At 35.9% G+C, this 20,762-nt stretch overlaps 1 protein-coding gene across 1 annotated transcript in view; it reads left to right on the top strand.

The window, feature by feature from the left end:
- HSF2BP (heat shock transcription factor 2 binding protein) overlaps positions 1-20,762 on the top strand; it is a 118,595-nt gene that overhangs the window by 79,869 nt on the left and 17,964 nt on the right. The window contains exon 7 of the mRNA XM_069074830.1: positions 15,544-15,647. Coding sequence (XP_068930931.1) covers positions 15,544-15,647 — 104 coding nt within the window. The remainder of the gene's footprint in view (positions 1-15,543; positions 15,648-20,762) is intronic.

Genomic DNA, 20,762 nt, shown 5'->3' with positions numbered 1-20,762 from the left:
ATAAAATAACCATTTGGAAAAAAAAAGAATCACTGGACTTCTTGAAAACCATGGCTAGTACCACTCTTAGGTCTATATTCCAAAGATATCCCAAAAAGGGGGAGGGAGAAGGACCTATTTGTACAAAAATATTTATAGCAGCTATTTTTGTGGTGGCTAAGAACTAGAAATCAAAGGGATGCCCATCAATTGGGAAATGACTAAATAAGCTGTGGCATATGATTGTAATGGAATATTATTGTGTTATAAGAAATGATAAGTAGAATGATTTCAGAAAAACCTGGAAAGATTTACATGAACTGATGCATAGTGAAGTGAACTGAAGAACCAGGACAACATTGTATGTAGTAACAGTAATGTTGTTTGATGAAGAACTGCGAATGACTTAACTATTCTCAGCAATATAGTGATCCAAGACAATCCCAAAGGACTAATGGTGAAGCATACTATCCACCTCCAGAGAAAGAACTGCTATTAGTTGAAAACAGACTGAAGCATGCTGTTTTCAACTCTTTCTTTTTTTCTTTTATTCAAGTCTTTTTTACACATGTAACCTATATTTTATTCCTTACCAATTCAGGTCAGGGGGAGGAAAAAAGGGAGGGAGAGAATTTCGAACTCAAGACTTTAAATAAAAATGTAAAAAATTTTGAAAAAAAAAAAAACATGGCTAGACAAAAATATAAGTACCATGTTTCATGTAATCATAAAATAAAGCTCAGTTCTATTAGAGCCAGAGGGCAAAATAAAAATATAATCTATCAGTTATTTCCTGAATGAAACCCCAAATTGAACACAGCTAGAAATGTTATACACCACACACACATACACAGAAGTATAGAAATATGTTAACTTTGGGAAACTTTTAAAAAAATTCATGCAATAAATGAACCATTAACTCATTTGATTTTTTAAAATGAGAGAAAAACCATATTTCCAGTATCAAAATTGAAAAAAGGACAACTCACATTTAATAAAAATAAAATAAAGGAAACAATTTGAAACTATTTTGCACAAGTATATGCTGACAAAATGTCCCTTAAACAAAATAGGTGAATATAAAAACTCCATATTAACAAAATGAGAAATATGTAATTTTAATAACCCTATTTCAAACAAATAAAATGATTAGCCCATAAAAGGAATTCCCAAAGGGGGCAGGAGAAAAACAACCCATGACCAGTAGACATACAAATGAATTCTATCATTCTTTCCAGGAGAATTGAATCCAATATTACAAAAATAGAAAAAGGGTTCTTACCAAATTCCTGCTATAAAAATATGATCTTGATAGGAATATCTAAAGCATAGAAAGAAAACTATGCTAATATTTCTAGCAAACACTTATACCTAAAATTATTAAATATAATATTGGGAAAGAGGCTATAATTTTTCAAGTTTTATATACATTTATTTAATATTTTATTTTTCCTGAATTATATGTAAAAACAATTTTAACATTAAATTAAAAACTTTTACTTTCCTCCAAATTATATGTAAAACCTAATTTTTTTGTAAACTATTTTATGAAAAAAATTTTGATTTTTTAAAAGTTTTGAATTCAAAATTCTATCCCTCCCCCTTCTCCATTCCTCTCTATGAGATGATAAACAATCTGATATAGGTTATACATGTACAATCATGCAAGAATCCCTTTTTCTCTCCCCTTACCCTATTTATTGATCTGCACACCCTTGTATGTATAGATCCATCCTTTATCCTGTCTTCCTTCTATTTCTCTTTAAGTTGAGACTTCAGTCCCCTTCTAGATGTATATGTTATTCCCTCTTTAGAGTTCTGATGAGAATAAGATTCTAGTACTCTGAGCCCTCCACTTCCTCCTTCCTCCACTTGTAGCAGTTCTTCCACTCACACCTCATTTGTATGAGATAATTGCCACATTTTACCTCTCCCTACCCAGTTTTACTTTTTAGGATTATTCTATCATACTCAACTCAACCCCAAGCCTCCTATCTATGTATTCACTTTCAAACTACCCAAGTAATGGTAGCATTCTTAAGAGTTATAGGTAACATTTTTCCATATAAGAAGTAAAGATTTTGAAGTCCTTATGAAGTCCTTTATAATTGACCTTTAATGTTTGTTTTATATTTCTCCTAAGTCTAGTAGGTCAAATTTTCTATTTAGTTCTGGTCTTTTCTTCACAAATACCTGAAAGTCCTTTAGTTCATTGAATGTCCATTCCCTTCCTCCCCCCCCCCCAATTCTGGATATCACACAGCTTTGCTGGGTGTTATTCTTGGTTGAAAATTCAGCTCCTTTGCTCTTCAGAATATATTCTTCCGTCACCTTTTGTCTTTTAATGTAGAAGTTGCTGAATCTCATGATATTCTTACTGTAACACCACAGTATTAAAATTTTTTTTTCTCTAGCTGCTTGTAGTATTTTCTCCTTGACCTGGGAGTTTCAAAACATGGCAATGATGTTCCTGTGAGTTTTTAACTTGGGATCTCTTTCAGGTGGTGATCAGTAGTTTTTTCCATTTCTGTTTTACTTTGTCATTCTAAAACTTTAGGTCATTTTTCCCTAATAATCTTGAAATATAGTATCTAGACTTTTTTTTAAATCATAAATTTCAGGTAGTCCAACATTTCTTTTATTGTCTCTCTTCTGTCTATTCTCCAGGTCAGTTGTTTTTCTAATGAGATTTTTCATGTTCTCTTCTACTTTTTAATTCTTTTGATTTTGTTTTATTATTTCTTGGTGTCTTGTGAAGTTATTAGCTTCTGCTTGCACATTTTTTTCATTTTCCTTTTTTTTTTTTGCCTTTCTTGGGAGCATTTTTTCATTTTTCAAATGCTTTATTAACTGATTTACATCACTAATTTCCACCAGATATTGAGTTACAAATTTCCTCCCCATTTTTCCCCTACCCACCACCCCAGAATAGCAGTCCCACAGAATATCCCCTCCTCCAATCTGCTCTCTCCCATATCTTCTCCCATTCCCCCTTAGAATTTTCCAATAGGGCATGGTGGATCTCTATGCCCCAGTGCCTGTATATCTTCTTTCCCAATTACATGTAAGATAGTGTTAATAATATATATGTATATATAATTTTAAACATTTGACTTTAAAACTTTGAATTCCAGATTCATTCCCTTCCTCCCTTGTCACCCACCCTTACTGGGAAGATAAGCAGTTCAGTATAGATTGTACATGTGTAGCTAATGCAAAACATTAATACAGTAGATATATTGTAAATATAGTAGATATATTGTAAAAGACTGACTATATTTCCCTCCCTCCTATCCCACCATCCACTTGTTCTATTCTCTAATTTGATCCTGTCCCTTTTCAAAAGTGAGTGCTTCCAACTTCTCTCCCCCCTAGCCTGCCCTCCCTTCCATCATCGCCCCCTCTCATCTCCTTTCCCCTATTCTCCTGTAGGGTGAGATACCTTATTTAGTGTGTATTTCATTCCCTCCCCAAGCCAAATGCAGTGAGAACAAGGTTGACCCATTCCCTTTTGCCTTCCTATTCTTCCCCTCCATTGTAACCCTTTTTCCCTTGCCTCTTCTTTATGAGATAGTTTATCCCATTCTGTCTCTCCCCATCTTCTCTCATTATATTCCTCTCTTACCTCTTAATTTCACCTTTTAAGTATCATCCCTTCCTGTTAAATTGGTCCTGTGCCCTCTATGTATACCTATAAGCACATATACACACATTCACACATGCATTCATATGACCACATACCCTCCGATATATACATAATATATATATTTCTATTCCCTTTAACTATTTTCATACTGAGAAAAGTTTCATCAGTTACAATTATCATTTTTCCATGTAGGAATGTTAATAGTTCAACTTTGATAAGTTGCTTATGATTTCTTTTTCCTGTTTACCTTCTCAGGCTTCTCTTGCTTCTTGTATCTGGATGTCAAATTAATCTATTCAACTCTGGTTTTTTCATTAAGAATGCTTGAAAGTCCTCTATTCCACTGAATGACCACATTTTCCCCTGAAAGATGATACTCAGTTCTGCTGGGTAGGTGCAATTTTTAAGAAGTTATTTTCTTTCATAAGTTTTTTGATCTCTTTTTCCAGTTGGTTGACTTTCTTTTCATAAATGTCTTGATTTTCTTGTATTACTTTCTTTTTCCCCTAATTTTTCCTCAAACTCTCTTATTTGAATTTTAAAGTCCATTTTTAAGAACTTCCAGAAACTCTTTTGGGGTTTGTGACCATTTTGCTTTTTTCTTTGAGATAGAAGTACCTGTCTTAACTTCACTGTATTCTGAGTTTGAATCCAGATCTTCTCTATTGCCATAGTAACTATCTGTGGTAGATTCTTTCTCTTTTGCTTAATTATTATTATTCTTATTTTAGTGGCTTATTTCTTCTCTGTGGACTTAGTGTTAAAGTCTGGCTCCAATCCAAAGGTGTGATAGTATCTCAGGCTGATGGGGTGCTTGGGATCTATATTTGTAACATCAATTTGTAATACCAATTTGTAACATCAGTCTGTAAAGCCAATTTGTAAAACCAGTTTGTAAAATCATACCCCCCCACACCCCAGCTTCAGAGTGTTAACTCTGCCCAGCAACAACTCATGAATTGTTTATCTCAGCTTGAAACAATAAGAAGCTACACCTATGAATCCTTCACAAAAGTATCTATAAACATTCCAGCTTAGGCAACTATTATCTCCCCCTTGTATAGTGTCCCGCTGCCCCCATGAACCCTTCAATACTCTATCTCTAGGTTAACTCCTTAGTAATTATCCACATACTTCGTCTCCATTAGCCTTGGTTCCCAGACATCAATCTTGTCAAACATGACACTGATAGGTGGCAGACTGGGCACTTCTCCGTCAGCCCTTGACTGCTAGCTGACTTAGTGATGTTTCAAGCCTAAAACCACACCTCCAGGTAGAACCCCCCTTGGACTATTTCCCAGTGAATTATGGGCAATACACCTGCACAGTTGACATTAAAAGTGCATGTTCCTTTAAACACTGGCCCCACCTTAACTCCTCCCTAATCCCACCCTCTTCTCACCTGGTCAGCATAATTGACATCCAATGAATAGCTTTAACTCCTTAAAAGCTATTCCTGTGTCTTCTTTAAGCTTGCAGGTCCTCTAAGGACCCTTGCCTGCTGTAAAGCATACAATAAACTTTTACAACTCTGACTCCAAGTTGGCTTGGACTGAATTCTTTCCAGACTTTCTGGTCTTAGATAAAGATAAGAGTTCCTGCTGCACCTATTGTCATCCCTCATCAAGGCTACAGGGTTTTTTTGTGCAATTGTTTTCTTAGCTTTATCCAGGGGTCTCACTCACTTCAGGTATTCTTCTCTGTCTGTGAACCATGACCAGGCACCCCTGAAATGCTGTTCCCACAAATGCTTCTGTTTCCTGTGGTCCCTCCTGCATCTGCAAGCTTCAGCTTACCCCTCTGCCCTGGAACCAAAGCCAGGGACCACACGAGTGCCCACAGCCAGCAGGTCCCTGCCCTCTGTGATCACACTCACCCAGCATGTTCTTCTTCCTCCTCACCCACAGCCACAGTCCTGGACATCAGGTCAATTTACCTGGGCTGGGCACCAGTTGAGCACCCTGCAGTCTTCCCCTGATCAGGTGTCTGTGGGGGAAAATTTCCTGAAGTTGAGGCTGCAACCTATATAGCTTCTCACAGGGCTTGTTGTTTATTGATTCAGCTGTCTCCAGGGCTTGTTGTTTTGTTGACAGAGCAGTATATGTCTGAAGGTGTTTGGACTTCATTCAAGTCAAACAACCACTTCCAGAGGTAGAGTCTTTCCTCACATCCTCTGAAGTTATTTTATGCCAAAGTTGTTTTAGGCTGACAACTGCTTTACTCTGACTTTAAATTTTTTCTGCTACTCAAAGTTCACTTTGAGGTATTATTTTATATTAATTATGGGGAAATTTAGAAGAACCAAATAATTTCCTGCCTTATTCTGCCATCTTTCCAGAATTTCCCTCCAAATTTTTAAAAATCATAATTTTCATAGAATCTAGTGATTCTTCAATTTTTTCTTCTTGGACTATTTTCGGTTCTTTTTGATATCAGATATCTTATATTTTATGTTCACCTTTTCAACCTTTTGATTTTGTTAAAGTATGTCTTGCTATCTTAATGATTTCTATCTGGTCTTTTAGTTCTCAGGGAGTCTCTATCTTGAGTAAAGTTTATGACTTTTAAAAAATCAAAAATTTTTTTAATTAACAGAGGGCTATTTTCTCTCCCTTCTACTTTCCAATCAACAAACAGAAACAGAAAGAAAAACAAAATCCTTATAACAAACATTCCTTTCATTGTATCCTAAGTGCTTAGCACAGTGCCTGATATACGGAAGACAGTTAATCAATGTTAATTGATGGAAAGAACTAGCTCATTAGGTAAGTATCTGAGCCCAGATTTGATCCCCAGGTCATCCCGACACTGGAGCCGGTGCTCTTTACTTGCTGTGCTACCTGGCCTCCTCTACCCCCATCTTTAGAGTATGAATATCACCAGTCTTTTCCAGCCACTCTTCCCATTGGGAGTGACTGTCTCTCTAGTCACTGTCCTCAGCTACATGAAAGGAGGATAATGAAAGGCAAAAAATAGATCAGTGAGAAGCATCAAATAGCCTCCTGTGGCAACTCACTCTCTCTCCCACACAACAAAAATTACTGCTTTTGTCTTGGGGAAAATTAAATATATGCTTTTACTCTGCTATGTGAAGTTAACAATAAAATTTTCTTTCATTTAATTCCAAAGTTTGTAGCCAGAAAGATTAATTCATTCATTCAATCAACATTTTTTTTTGGAGGGTGAGGGCAGGGCAATTGGGGTTAAGTGACTTGTCTGAGGCCAGATTTGAAGTCAGGTTCTTCTAACTTCAGGTCTGGTGCTCTATTCATTGTACCACCTAGCCACTCCAATAAACATTTTAAAGTGTCAGCAGTTCTGACACAGGGTTTATTTTCTCTGTCTAATTTTTTTCTATATATGTATTTATATAATATGCCCTTCTCTCTTGCCTCTCATTCCTACTTATAAAACTAATGGTAATGTAATTTTGAACTTGAAGATCCCTTTTATGTTGATAAAAGTAACAGGTACTTAACACTTAGTAACTGATCAAGCCTCTGATTGGAGGAACAGAAGGTATGAACTCCTGCCCCTTGTTACTGACATAACAGGAAGTTGGCTGAAGGAAGTGAGGTAGGTAATACTGTGTATATAAGAAAAGCCCCAGAGAGGTACAGTCAGAATTTCCTTGAGACTGAGATCTGGTGACAGAACAGCTACAGAAGAATGGAGAACTTGAGTCTTGAAAACTTGTCTTGGTGGAGCTTCTTCTGAACAGGATCCCAGGAGCCCAGAGCCAGGAGGCCAGGTGACTGAAGCATGACCAGGATGCTGAGACTTTGTTTGTTTGTGGCTTAGTTGAGCCTTGAATTCCTTGGAGCAGAAATGGTCAAGGAGCTGACATGGACCAAACCATGGGAACACAAGTGTGGAGCAGGACCTCCCCAGAGAGCTGGTCAAGGAACTGGGAGCTGTCTGCCATTGAATCCAGGTAGAATGTGGGACCATGGAAAGGGATCCAGGGAATCTGAGAACAGGCCCCAAAGTCAAGATGAAGAAAAGACTTCTCCTTGGGTACTGAGTAATTATGGAATTATAATTTTCTAGTGACCTAAGCTGTGGAGGGTTTTGTGTATGATACTTAGTAAGACTTTGCTGAATAAGTGACTGATTGTACTTTGACTATTGTTACTGATTAGTGACTGATTGAGTTAATCAAGATTTTGCCCCAAGAGGGGAAGACTTTGATGCTACTGATAAGTGACTGATTGAATTAGCTTAAGAGTCACTATTTTGTGACTGCTTGAATTAACTTAAGAGTGACTATTTTACTTTGAGACTATGTTGTGAATATTATATTGTGATTTTCTGTGATAAGTTGAAATATGGTGAATGCTGTATTTTAAATTATGCTGTACCTTGATTTTCCATGGATGATTTCCATGCTTTTGTTATGGAATAGAGTGATCACTATCCTGAGTAATCAGAACCTTAAAAAATGCTGTTCACAGTAGCAGTTCTTCTGGAAAGCTTCTGTGCATGGCATTACAGAAACAGAGAAATAAGAAATTGCTGATGTCCACTACCTTATTTTCTTTCTTTGAGTGTTTGTATTTATTGTTATACAGCAAAATGCCCAATGCAGATAATAAATGTGATCAGTTATGTAAATTCAGATTCAGCTGTGCAAATATGCAGATTCAGCTGTGCAAAATAGTATGTATAGTACTTAAGTACAAATGGCAAACACAATTTTTTTTAATATAAATGCTTAACACAAATTTATTTTTCTTGTAAAATAGCATTTAAACTAGATGGTTTAGGTTGATCTCCATCCTTGGATCCACAGAAATTTATCTTCCCAAAACCAGTAGAATCATTAGTGCTATTTTGTGAATAATGAATCACAGTAAATAAGTATCTATTTCTAAGATCTTTTCTTGGCTCTTTTACAAATATGATCTGGCTGAGAATAAAGACAGCATGAATCCCTTGAGAGTCAGAGGTCCAAAATGCCAATGATGGTTAAATATTCTACATGATCTATTTCCACTGTTTCCATTTTTAGTTAGGATTTCTCAAATTACTTTCTTCTATTCATCATACAAGACAAACACAAAAGCTCCATCCGTGGCTCTAAGAACATTGGACTAGGCACTCTTGAAGAAAATTGTGACTCTCATGTTTAGCAGTCTTCATTCAGCAGTTAATTGTTCCAGTACACATGATATTAGCTCCTTGTGCTGCAACTAAATCATCTTTCACTGCTTTACTGTATTGAAGCAATAGGAGAAGATACTTTCTACAACAGTCATTGATTGTGCAAACATCCAACTTATTGCAGCATGATTGTTCATAAGATTTGGGAGCATATCTTTTGTGGTATCATGAATTCCAAAGTGGAATGCTCTATAGATAATAATATCCTGTATTAATCTATGGAAAACATGAAACAAGCCATGAATTTCATCATACTTGCTGATTTTCACAAGGCATTTTCCCAGGCCTTTCACTTCTCTCTCAGTGTCAGATTTCCTGTAATTGTTGTGAGTGGGTCCTTGAAAAATCCAAGGAATAGAAAAAGCAGAGAGTGATTCCAATTGTACCACCAGGGGCAAGATTACCAGCAAAATACCTTCAAAACTGCATGTACTTGTTCATTTCATCTCAAACACCTGCTTATACTTATCCTTAAAGGAAAAGTTAAAGGCCTAGTAGGCAAATATCTGATGACATTTGCTAAGTTATCACACCAGAAGGAAAGTTCCCCTTGTTCCTTTGGTATTCAGACTATACGATTATGCCTTTGAACTGCTTAGCAACAGCAAATTGATTGCTTGAATGATGTATCTTCAGTAGTAGTTCAACTCTCTTGATGAAGATGATCAAATTCTTAGAAATAGTTGTTCCTACAAATAGTTATTTTGCAATATTTACCAAGGGAGCAGCTTTCTGCTTCTGCTCCTTGTCTCAGTTCATGGGGACTGCTCCACTCTAAGTTCTTCCTACTTCTACCTGACAACAGGCTCCAGAGATTCCTTCCTACAGCTTATGTTTTTAGAAAAACAAAGCTTACCAGGGCTGCAACAATATTTATATACATCACCAGCAGTCATCATCTCAATTCACTTTAACAGCTCTTCAAAGGAGCTTGAACTAAGCTTCCTTCCCATGGGTAGATCTCCGCTCTTCAGCTCAATTCACTTATAAAGACCAACAGATAAGGCTTTTGTCTGAGAAATTAATACTGAATAAAGACAGGACTTCTGTCTGAGAAATTAACACAGATCAACAGAGAGGCTTCTGTCTGAAAAATTAACACAGATTAGCAGAGAAAGCACTGACATCACAAATCAAAAAGCCTAACTTTCTGTTAGGCCTTCCCACAAGCAAGTTTCCCTAGCCCATTCACACTCACTTGTCTCTTTCAGCTCTGCTTCTTTCTCTATTCTCACTTTTCCCTACAAGCAATACAGTATATACTATTTCCAATCAAAGACTTGATTCAATCAAAGACTCTTGATTCAGTCAAAGGTAAGACTCAATCAAAGGCACTTGATTGGCTAAAACCCAATCCAGTAAAACAGCAAAAAATTCTACTTTGCTTGCCATTACAGGATTCTAGGTTCTATTCCATTGATTTAAGCTCCCACATGTTGTTTCCCTGATTATAGGAGGGAGGGCCTACTCCTTCCCAGTTCCATTTAACCACTAACAGTTGGATGAGTTTTCACAAAGAAATATTTACTTCAAAAATATAATCCCAGATGTGTAAACTTACTCCTTAACATGTGGGGCCTCCTCTTCTCCAGCCCCTATACTACTTCATTCTCTGGGGAAAGGAAGGGGCTTAGATTAATAAATTAGCTCAGTTCCTAGAGGGCACAATTCCCTTTTGGCTTGAATACCAAATGCCCTGGCTTCTCAGGACTTCCCTGCCAGTCTGGATGGCTACAATATCCTACCTAGAATCATGCCTCCAAGGTTTCCCTAGCTTGAATTCCTGGTCTGGTGGGGATCACTGCCAGCGCCTGAAACTGAGAAGAACAAAAGAAACAGAGTAAGACAAACATCCCAAGCACAGGGTAAAGAAGATGGGAAGGCAGGAAGATATTCCTCCTCAGTTCAATTCATGGTGCCTATGCTATGAATAAACCATATGGAATCTTCACTGTCTGGATGCAATAAGAAAGAATGTGAGGCAAAAGAATGAAATACTCAAGTTTGGCAGCTTAAAGACTCAACTTGTTCTGGTTATTTCAGGCAATTGAAGAAGGCTCCTCCATTGTAGGGGAATACAGAAAAGGAGAGAGAATGCAGAGATAGCCTAGCTATATTAGGCCATTTAGACATGCTTCAAGGTCCCATTACACACTTCCCTATGTTTGAAATGTGCCACCAGCAAATAGGTAGGGGTGCATTTTTTAACTCAGTCCTTGTTTCAAGTGCAGAACAGTTCTTTATGGTCTATAGGGAGGCAGAAACAATGTCTTCACTTGCTTCCCTAGTGCCATATAGTAAGTTCAACCTACAAGCAAATGAAAGAGCAAAAACAAAGAAAACTGGCTTCCTGTCTTGGAAAGAAACTTGATTCCCACTGGACTTTTCAAACTACCTGGAATTTAAACTACTTCCCTACAGGGATTTTGGACATGAGTCAGTAGGCATCACCTCTTTCTTAGATGAGAAACTGTCCTAGGTGGAAAGTCTTACATGCTTTTGGCCATTCAACCCAGGTTTGGACAAAAAGTTTTCCTTTTTACACAGGGCATACCTACATTCTCTAGGGGACCCTGTAGCATAGGTGGTTCCCTAGAGGGCAGCTTTTCCTGGGTCTTTGTTCTAAAGGGCACCCAAAATTCTCTCCAAGGATCCTTGCCATTGCAAGGGTAAACAAATAGAGCTGGAAACTCACCCAACAGGACAAGAAGACAAGTCAGCTACTTGTAGATTTTAGGCACAGGCATTTTCACCATGAGAAATGATATGTATTAATGTGCCTATTATTCCATACCCTACATTGTCTGAGACTGTTGACTATTTCCATTTTTTGGAGGGTCATCTTTGCCAATTTGCAAATTGTAATGTGAAACCTCAGGCTTGTTTTGATTTGCATTTCTCTCAGTGATTTGGAGCATTCTTTTATATGGTTGTGAATGCTTAGCAATTCTTTTGAGAACCATTTGGACATATCATTTGACCACTTATATTATTGGGGAATAGCTATTAGTTTTAATACATTTATTAATTGCTCATGCATTTTGGATACCAACCCCTTATTAGAGAAATTGATACAAAGATTTTTTCCTATTAGCCTACTTCCCTTTTTATCCTAGGTGCTGCATTAATTTTGTTTGTGTAGAACTTTTCAGTTTTCCTGTAAAGTTATCTATTTTATCTATAGTAATTGCCTCTATGTCTAATAAATAAAAAAGTAGTAGTGTTGAACTCAAATAGAAACTTATTCCTGTATGTGGCATACTGATTTAGGAAACCACAAATTAACATAATCTATGTTGCATTGTATTTTTATTTATTTTGTTAATCATTTCCCAATTACATTTTAATCTGTTTTGGGCAATATTCCATGTATGCTCCAAGTTTGACACCTCTGGTTAAGAATACTTCTTCTACCCATATCTGTGAGAGGCATATAATCTATTTCTCTTCTAATTTTTTTTAATAGTAAAATCTTTAATATTAACATCACATTTCCATTTAGAAAGCAATATGGAGTATGGTATAAAGTGTTGGTCTGATTTCTACCAGATTGTTTTTCAGTTTTTTCAGCAGCTTTTTAATCAAATAGATTTTTTTTCCTGAGAAATTCTTTTTTACTTTATTGGATTATTGAGTTTCATTGTTTCTGATTCTCTTCTGTCTAGTCTTAGCCATTGATCTGTCTCTCTGTTTTTTAAACAGTGCCAGATGGTTTTGATCACTGCTGCTGTTTGTGTTCTAGAATTCAGTTTTTATCATTCTTTTCAATATTTCTTTTGATATTCTAGGTCTTCTATTTTTCCAAATAAATTTTGTTATTATTTTATCAAGTCCTATGAAAGTAACTCCTTAGTAATTTGATTGGTAAAGTTTTAAAAGTACAAATTACCTTTGGTAATATTGCATTTTTATTATATTGGTTTGGCCTAGCCATGAACACTGAATATTTCTCTATGTAAGTTGTTCTTTATTTCTTTTACCAAACACGTTACCGTTGAATCTGTACAAGTCTTGTATGTGCTTTGAGAGGTCAGTCTCTAGTTATTTTATGCATTTTGTAAATATTTGGAATGAGATTTACTTTCTGTGTCTGCATCTTGTATTTTATTGTTATTATTGTATAGAAATATTGTTGATTTGGGTAGATTTATTTTCTGACTAGAAACTTTGCTGAAGCTATTGTCACAATTAGTGCAGAATTGTTTTGTATTATTCAAATTTATTTTCCTTTTATTTGAAGGTTTTTCTTCTGATCTCTTGTAGAATTTGTTATTTCTCATCCGAATTGTTAAATTTAACCACTATGAATCTTGGAATTTGCAGCCTTGGGTTTTTGTTTTTTTTCTGGTGGTAATTTGTAAATTATTTCACTTGGTATTTCATTTTCTTTGTTCAGGAGTTCTGATCAGTTTGTTTCTGTTGTTTCCCTCATTATTCTTTTTTATTATTTTTTGTCCTCTCATGTTCTTTTGGGAGACCTATGATTTCGCTTGAATAGGGAGCATATTTTCTTTTAATGTTATTTTTTATGCAGCTTTTCCTCTATATTGTTCTTCAGTTTTATATATTTGCATTCCCAGTCTGTTTTTTGTTGTTGTTATTTTTTTTGGTGAGGGCTAGCATTGCATATTCAACTTTTTGAAAAATTCTGTCTATTGTTTTTGCTGTGCAGGCCATAAATTCTGCTCTCATACTTCCCATTTTTCTTTTGAGTCACTCAAAAACAGCATGTTGTAGTTCTGTGTTCTCCTCACATTCCATATGATCTCCTACCTCATCAAGAGTCAGATCATTTTCTTTTGTTCTGTAGTACTTATTTATAGATGCCTAAACTTGTTTACTAGATCTGGACCATATTTCCTTCTGTTGTTAATATTTTCCCTGTTGATGTATCTGTTTTCAGCAATCTTTGAATTTTCTTCTCCCTGACATCTTTGGTAATTTAAATCTTTCTCCCCACCCCCTAGCCCATTATTTTTCCTTATGGATCACTTTCTGACTCTCTCCTCTCTGAAGGTAGCTTCTCTGGGGGCTGGATCTCAAAATGTCTCAACCTCTTCCTATGTTTATCATTTCATGGTTTACCAGTCTAGATCTCTGCCTCAAGTGACTTTTAGAGGGATAAAAATAGCTATAACTAGATGTTCTACTCTTTACTTCAAGGTTAGTGGAGTGCTGTACAGTATATACCATTCCCTACTCTCACCCCCACCCCCAAGTGCACACAGAGTATCTTTCCTGGTGATTTGCCCCACTCCCTCTGTTCCTCAGTTCTCTGGCCTGACACCAGCAGTTCAGAGTTTTCAGCATCATATGCCCCACACTGGCAGTTCAGAGCATTGCAGTGTTGATGGTAGAGGTTTGCAGGCCCTAAGCAAGCTTTTGCTCCTGAAGGTCTATGGCTGAGCTGTCAGCACATATGCAAAGTTCCATAGCCTAGAACCAGAGTCTCCATAACACTGGAAAGAGTAAGATTTTTTTTCTTTTTGTAAGCTTGTTTAAGATCCTTCTGGCTTCATTTATAACATGAATGTTCATATGGATATGGTTCACTTCTGAGTATATAAATTTCTAAGACATTGGATAGGTAATGTTAGAAGTATGAATGGTTGGATCAACGTTTATAAATTAATGTTTGGTCTAAGATCTGTTTGATTCAAATAGAAAAGCCATTAGATGGTATTGAAAGTCATTTTATATTTTTGTCCAGTGCTATGTGTAATCATTATCAAATAAATTTGTTACATTAACTTTCTGGTGATGAGCCCCACCATACTTAGCTAGGTTGATCCTTAGACACTAAACATTGTCTGTTGCTAAGCCTACATTCAAAGTGGCCTACCTTGAGTGAACCTGCTAGAGTTTATGCTCTGTTGGCATAGCCTTTGAAAAATTTCCCTTCTCTATTCAGTTGTGAGGCATGGTAGCAGGACTTTGTGAAGTAATACTCCCTACATAGCAAATAAATAAGTAAGCAAAATGGGTCTGTGAGTCTGTTATATGTGCCCATTGCAGCTTTAATATTATATTAAATTAAATTAAAAAGCCAATTATATGAGCCCATAATCCTATAGTTTTTGTAGAAAATGAATATTTATTTTGCCTTTCATCATATATAAATAGTAATTAGGAATTATAACTGATTTCCATTATCTGACTATCAAGAGAAGAATTTCTGTAAATATGTTAACTCTAGGTATTTACTTAGCATTTGTTTTAAAGTATCCCACAAAATACCATTAGAAATGGGGAAGAATAGGGGGTGGCTAGGTGGCTCAGTGAATAGAGCACCAGCCTTGGAGTCAGGAGGACCTGAGTTCAAATCTGGCCTCAGACACTTAACACAAAAACTAGCCGTGTGACCTTGGGCAAGTCACTTAACTCCAACTGCCCTCCAAAAAGGCAAAAAAAAAAAAATGGTGAGGAATAACGTATCATTTTCTACTATTGTTTACCTTAAGACCTATAACTCTATAATTATTTTACTTTGTTTTTTATTTGAGGTAGAATGAGTCATTATCAACATTTTAATTTAGAATAACCTAGGTTTTATACTATTTGTACCCTAATTTTATTGAATTTTTCTGTTTGCTATAGATCTCTGCTACATATAATGGAAATAGCTTTAAATTCTCAATAATACTTTATTTCATACAAATTGTCAAGTATATTAATGGCCTATTGAATATAATGAAATGTACTTCTGGTAAAGAAATTGTACCATGTTTTTTACTCCATTTTCTTTTATATTTCAGGTTAATGCTGATGACACTATACAATGTAAGCATCAACTTGAAAGGCCTGAAATATATAAGTGACAGTCCAGGTTTCATCCCTCTACTGTCATGGCTCTTGAAAGGTAAGGGCTTTGAATAAGCTATAATATGTAAACTTCTTATGCAATGGCTAAGTAGATTTTACTATTAAAATTTTTGATTTAATATGTTGGGATGTTTTACTTTATATTTTCAAGAAATTCCTTGAGATAAAGATAACTCAAAGGTATTCTATGAATATTTGTCATCTTCTTGTTATCCAGGAATAGTTAGTACAGGTAAAAAGTCCTCTTAAATGTGCTTAAAATGGGGACCAACATTTCATAGTAAACACTGAAGAACAGGTTTGATTAGGACTTTTATGTGAAAAAGTAAAAATTATAGAAAAAGTAAAAATTTTATATATATATATATATATATAGGCTAGGTGGCACAGTGAATAGAGCACTGGCCCTGGAGTCAGAAGGACCTAACTTCAAATCTGGCCTCAGATACTTAACAATTACTAGCCATGTGACCTTGGGTAAGTTACTTAACCCCAATTGCCCTTCCTTCCCTCCTCCAAAAAAGCAAAAAAAATTATCAAAATAAGTTTATCTTATTTTTTAATAAATTTATGTTCTAATTTGAAACACTCTAATTCTCAAAATGAACAAAGATTGAATCAAGTGTTGAGGAACATAATTTTTCTGACAAAATTGCATGATACAGTATATAGCACCATATGACATACTTCCCTTTAGATTTGACTTCCATGGCACAATAATAAAGAGTCATTTTTACTAAAGTATTTGGGGGCTTAATCAATTTTCCCAAGGGCCTTTCTTAATCCATTGATGCTCAAATTATTCTGTTTTGAAGCACCTGCCTAAAATCATTGAGACATTTATTGACCAAGATGTTGACTACTTGAGTAGGGATGGGTAGGGATAGATGCTATTACAAGCATCTATAGTTGCAGACAAGGATATTTGATCAAGAACTAATAAAATGTGATTTATTCATGAATAGTTTTCTGTTTTGATGACTTCTCTTCACAGAATCTTGCTTCCCCTCAATTAATTCCATTAGCTTCAAATTGTAGAACTGATCTGCGTTGGTAAAGGGAGTTTCATATACCAGTTGTAGTAAGTGTACCCTGGCCCCACTCTCTAAGGGCCAAAACAGGCTACATCTCACCTCAAGGATCCTAGGTACCCTGAAGAGTTGGGGGTTGTGGGACTTTTTTCTAATGCCATTGTAATGTTCTTATCACCTATGTTTTCCCCATTTGTTGGGACCTATTTCCATTCAAATATGACATCAATTAATATTTACTTCAAAGTAATATTTACTTCAAAGATATAGCATGAAAAAATATACAATTTTTTCCCCCAACACCTTAAGGATATACTCTACGATATAAAACCTATGTGTCTGGGGAAGAAGCCTTGAAACTTAGCTCAGTTACTACATAGCCTTGATTCTGTCAGGTGCATGTCCAGATAATATAGTACAACTGCTAGATGAGTGTCTGTGTCACCTATTGTTGGGCTACAAACCTGAAGGTACTCCCAAAAGTTGCTCCTTGTGGCATCAGTGTCACTGTAGTTGTGAAACTTAACTTGGCCTCTGTCTCCTGGATTCTAACGAACAGATTCCTGTGGTTTTCTTTCTTGACCTTTCAGCATTCCCATATTCAGCATGGTCTCTCACCAGAAGCCATGAGCTAAAGAATTACTGAATAAAACTTAAGGAGAATGAGTCAAAAGGAAGCAAAAAGAAAAAGAAGTCAGATGCTGTAAGACTTTTTTGAATGCTTCCAAAGATGATTAAAGAGCCTTCTCTTCAGTAGGTGGTTAGTTAATTGGAACTATCCTGCTCTTTACCCATTGCCACAGAAACAAAAATAAAACAAAAAACTTTTTTTTCTGACATAATGCTGTGTCTAACCACATCTTTCTCATCTTGTATAAGATGAAGTCAATTTTTTAAACCCCAAATATAAGATTTTAAGACATAATAGTCAAGATGGTGGTGGTTTGACTTCTCTGGCAAATGCTGCCTACTGTCTCTCAGGGTATTTTGCTTCTTTAGTTAGACTGATTTGATGTGAAATAATGATGATGATGATAGCTAACATTTATGTAGTGCATATTCTGTGCCAGGCACTGTGATAAGCATTTTATGATATGAGAACCCTATGGAATCAATTCATAATTAATTGAAATAATTAAAACTTCAGCAGAATTTGAGTTAAAGTGCCTTGCTACTTCAATCCGGGTGGCTGGCTTGCCCTATGTGTATCAGCTGGTTGGTATTTAGTGAAGTTGGCTGGCTTCTTCACAGGAACCACATTCCCCACTGATGGTCATGAGGGCTGGGTTAGAAGCAAGAACAATGCTCTGGGTGGTGCTGCCACTTTCAGAGTTCCCATGCCTGCTGGTGGCAGTTGGTCAGCAGTTGTTGCTGTTAGTGAGGAAGAAGTTATTCCCTCTCTCCACAATGATTTCTCTCCTCATTGGGGCCTGAACTAGAAGCAGGTTTAGTGTCATGGGGGCCATCAAGACTCTGTGGTTCAGTATCCTGGGCCCTCCATATCAGTGTCTGAGGGAAGGTGACGGTGGTTTGTTGAACTTGTCTTTCACATTCTGCCTCTGTGTGTCCCTCAGGGAGCCTTGCTATTTCAGCTGTGCTAGTTTAATATGAGATGATATGAGAACCCCAGAGAGTCTATTAAACATTAATTGAAATAATTAAAACTTCAGCAAACTTGATAACTAGTAACATGTAACATAAATCCTCAGCAGTCCTGTATATCCCCAACAAAAACAAGCAGGAAGAGTTAGAAAGAGAAATTTCATAAAAATAACTACAAAATGTATAAAATATATGGGAGTGTGTCTTCCAGGATTCACCCAAGAACTTTATGAATCCAAGTATACACTCTTTGCAGAAATAAAGATAAACCTAAATAATTGGAGAAACAATTGCTTGTGGGTAGTGCTACCAAATATAATAAAATGACAATATGCCCTAAATTAATTTACTTATTCAATCAAACTTTTCAAAGAATATTTCATAGAGCTAAAAAAAGAGGGGAATTCATTTGGAAGAACAAAAGATCTCATCTCAAGGACAATCATGAAAAAAAGTAGGACTCTGTGGGCTCAGCAATACCAGTTTTCAGACTATACCACAAAGCAGTAATCATCATGTTACTGGCTAAAAATAGAGTTTGTTCAGTGGAACATATTAGAGGTTCAATGTGTGGAAGCAAAAAAAAAATCCAGTAGCATTATGTTCAGTAAACTCAAAGATCCTAGTTATTAGAAGGGAAGATAACACTCTTTGGCAAAAACCATTGAAAAAACTAGATGACAGAAATTATATTCTAAACCAACACCTCATACTGTGTGCCAAGGTAAACTCCAAATGGATACATGTCCTAGATATAAAAAGTTACATTATAAACAAATTAGAAGAGCAAAGAAGAAATTATCTTTTTGACCTATGAATAAATGAAGAGTTCAGAACTAAACAAGTCACACAAGCTAAAATGAATAATTTTGGTTTTATAAAATTTAAAACATTTTCGTGCAAACTTATCTATAGAATGTCTTTTATATATAAGGAAAATGAGTAACTTGGAAAAAACATTTTCCATAATTTTCTCTGATAAGTGATTTGCATGTATAAGACTTAAGAGCCATTCTCCAATAGATGAACGATTAATGGAGAAGTAGTTTTTAGTAGTATTTCATTTTTTTCCCCAATTACATGTCAATATAATTTTTAAACATTCATTTTTACAAGGTTTTGAATTCCAAATTTTTCTCCCTTATTCCCTCCTTCCTCTCCCCTCTTCTGAAAATGGTAGACAGTTTGATATAGTTTATACATGTGCTATCTTGTAAAAAAATTTCCATATCAGTCACAGTTGTGGAAGAAGAAACAGATCAAAAGGAAAAAAAACCATGAGAAAGAATAAAGTAAGTGAAAAAAATGTGCTTCGATCTGCATTCAGAGTTAATCAGTTATTTATCTGGATATGGATAGCATTTTCCTTTGTGAGTCCTTTGTATTTATCTTGGATCACTGTTATGCTGAGAAGAACTGAGTCATTCATAATTGATCATTACACAATATTGCTGATGCTGTGTACAATGTTTTCCTGGTTTTGGTTCCGCTCATTTCACTTTGTATCAGTTTGTATAAGGCTTTACAGGATTTTTTGAAATCTGTCTGTTCATCTTTTCTTATTGTGCAATAGTATTCCATTACCTTCATATACCACATCTTGTTCAGTCATTTCTCAATTGATTTTTCCAATATTTTACCACCACAAAAAAGGCTGCTATAAATATTTTTGCACATGTGGGTCCTTTCCCCTTTTTTGGTGATCTTTTTGGGATATAGACCTAGTAGTGGTATTTCTGGATCAAAGAGTATGCACAGTTTGGTCACTCTTTGGGCATAGTTCCAAATTTGTCTCCACAATGGTTGGATATGTTCACAACTCCACCAACAATGCATCAATATCCCAATTTTCCCACATCCTCTCTAAAATTTATCATTTTCCTTTTTTTGTCATATCAGCCAATCTGATAGATATCTCAGAGTTGCTTTAATTTGCATTTCTCAAATCAAAAGTGATTTAGAAGGGGTGGCCAGGTGGCTCAGTGAGTAAGAGCACTGGCTACAGTGTCGGGATGACCTGGATCAAATCTGGGCTCAGATACTCAGCACCACACCCAGAAATAACTGGCCATGTAACCTTGAGCAAGTTACTTAACCCTGATTGCTTTAAAAAAAAGTGATTTAGAGCACTTAAAGAAGTTTATATATATAGGCATATATAAACATATATATACATATATACAAAGGTATGCCTATATATAACTTTAATTTCTTCATTTACCATTTTCTTCATTTATCAGTTTAGGGATTTCTTCATTTATCAATTGAGGAATGGCTTGTATTCTTTTTTTTGCTTTTTGGAGGGGGGAAAGCAGAGGAATTGGGGCTAAGTGACTTGCCCAAGGTTACATGGCTAGTAAGTGTTAAGTGTCTGAGGCCTGATTTGAACTCAGGTCCTCCTGACTCCAAGACTGGTGCTCTTTCCACTGTGCCACCTAGCTGCCCCAATGGCTTGTATTCTTAAAAATTTCACTCAGTTCTCCATGTATTTGAGAAATGAGACTTTTATCAGAGACACT

Source organism: Petaurus breviceps, unplaced genomic scaffold (genome assembly GCF_028583685.1).
Source record: "Petaurus breviceps papuanus isolate PSGF00001 unplaced genomic scaffold, PetGlider_PUasm1.0 90897, whole genome shotgun sequence".
Taxonomy (NCBI): Eukaryota; Metazoa; Chordata; class Mammalia; order Diprotodontia; family Petauridae; genus Petaurus; species Petaurus breviceps.
This window is presented reverse-complemented; position numbering and strand designations above follow the sequence as displayed.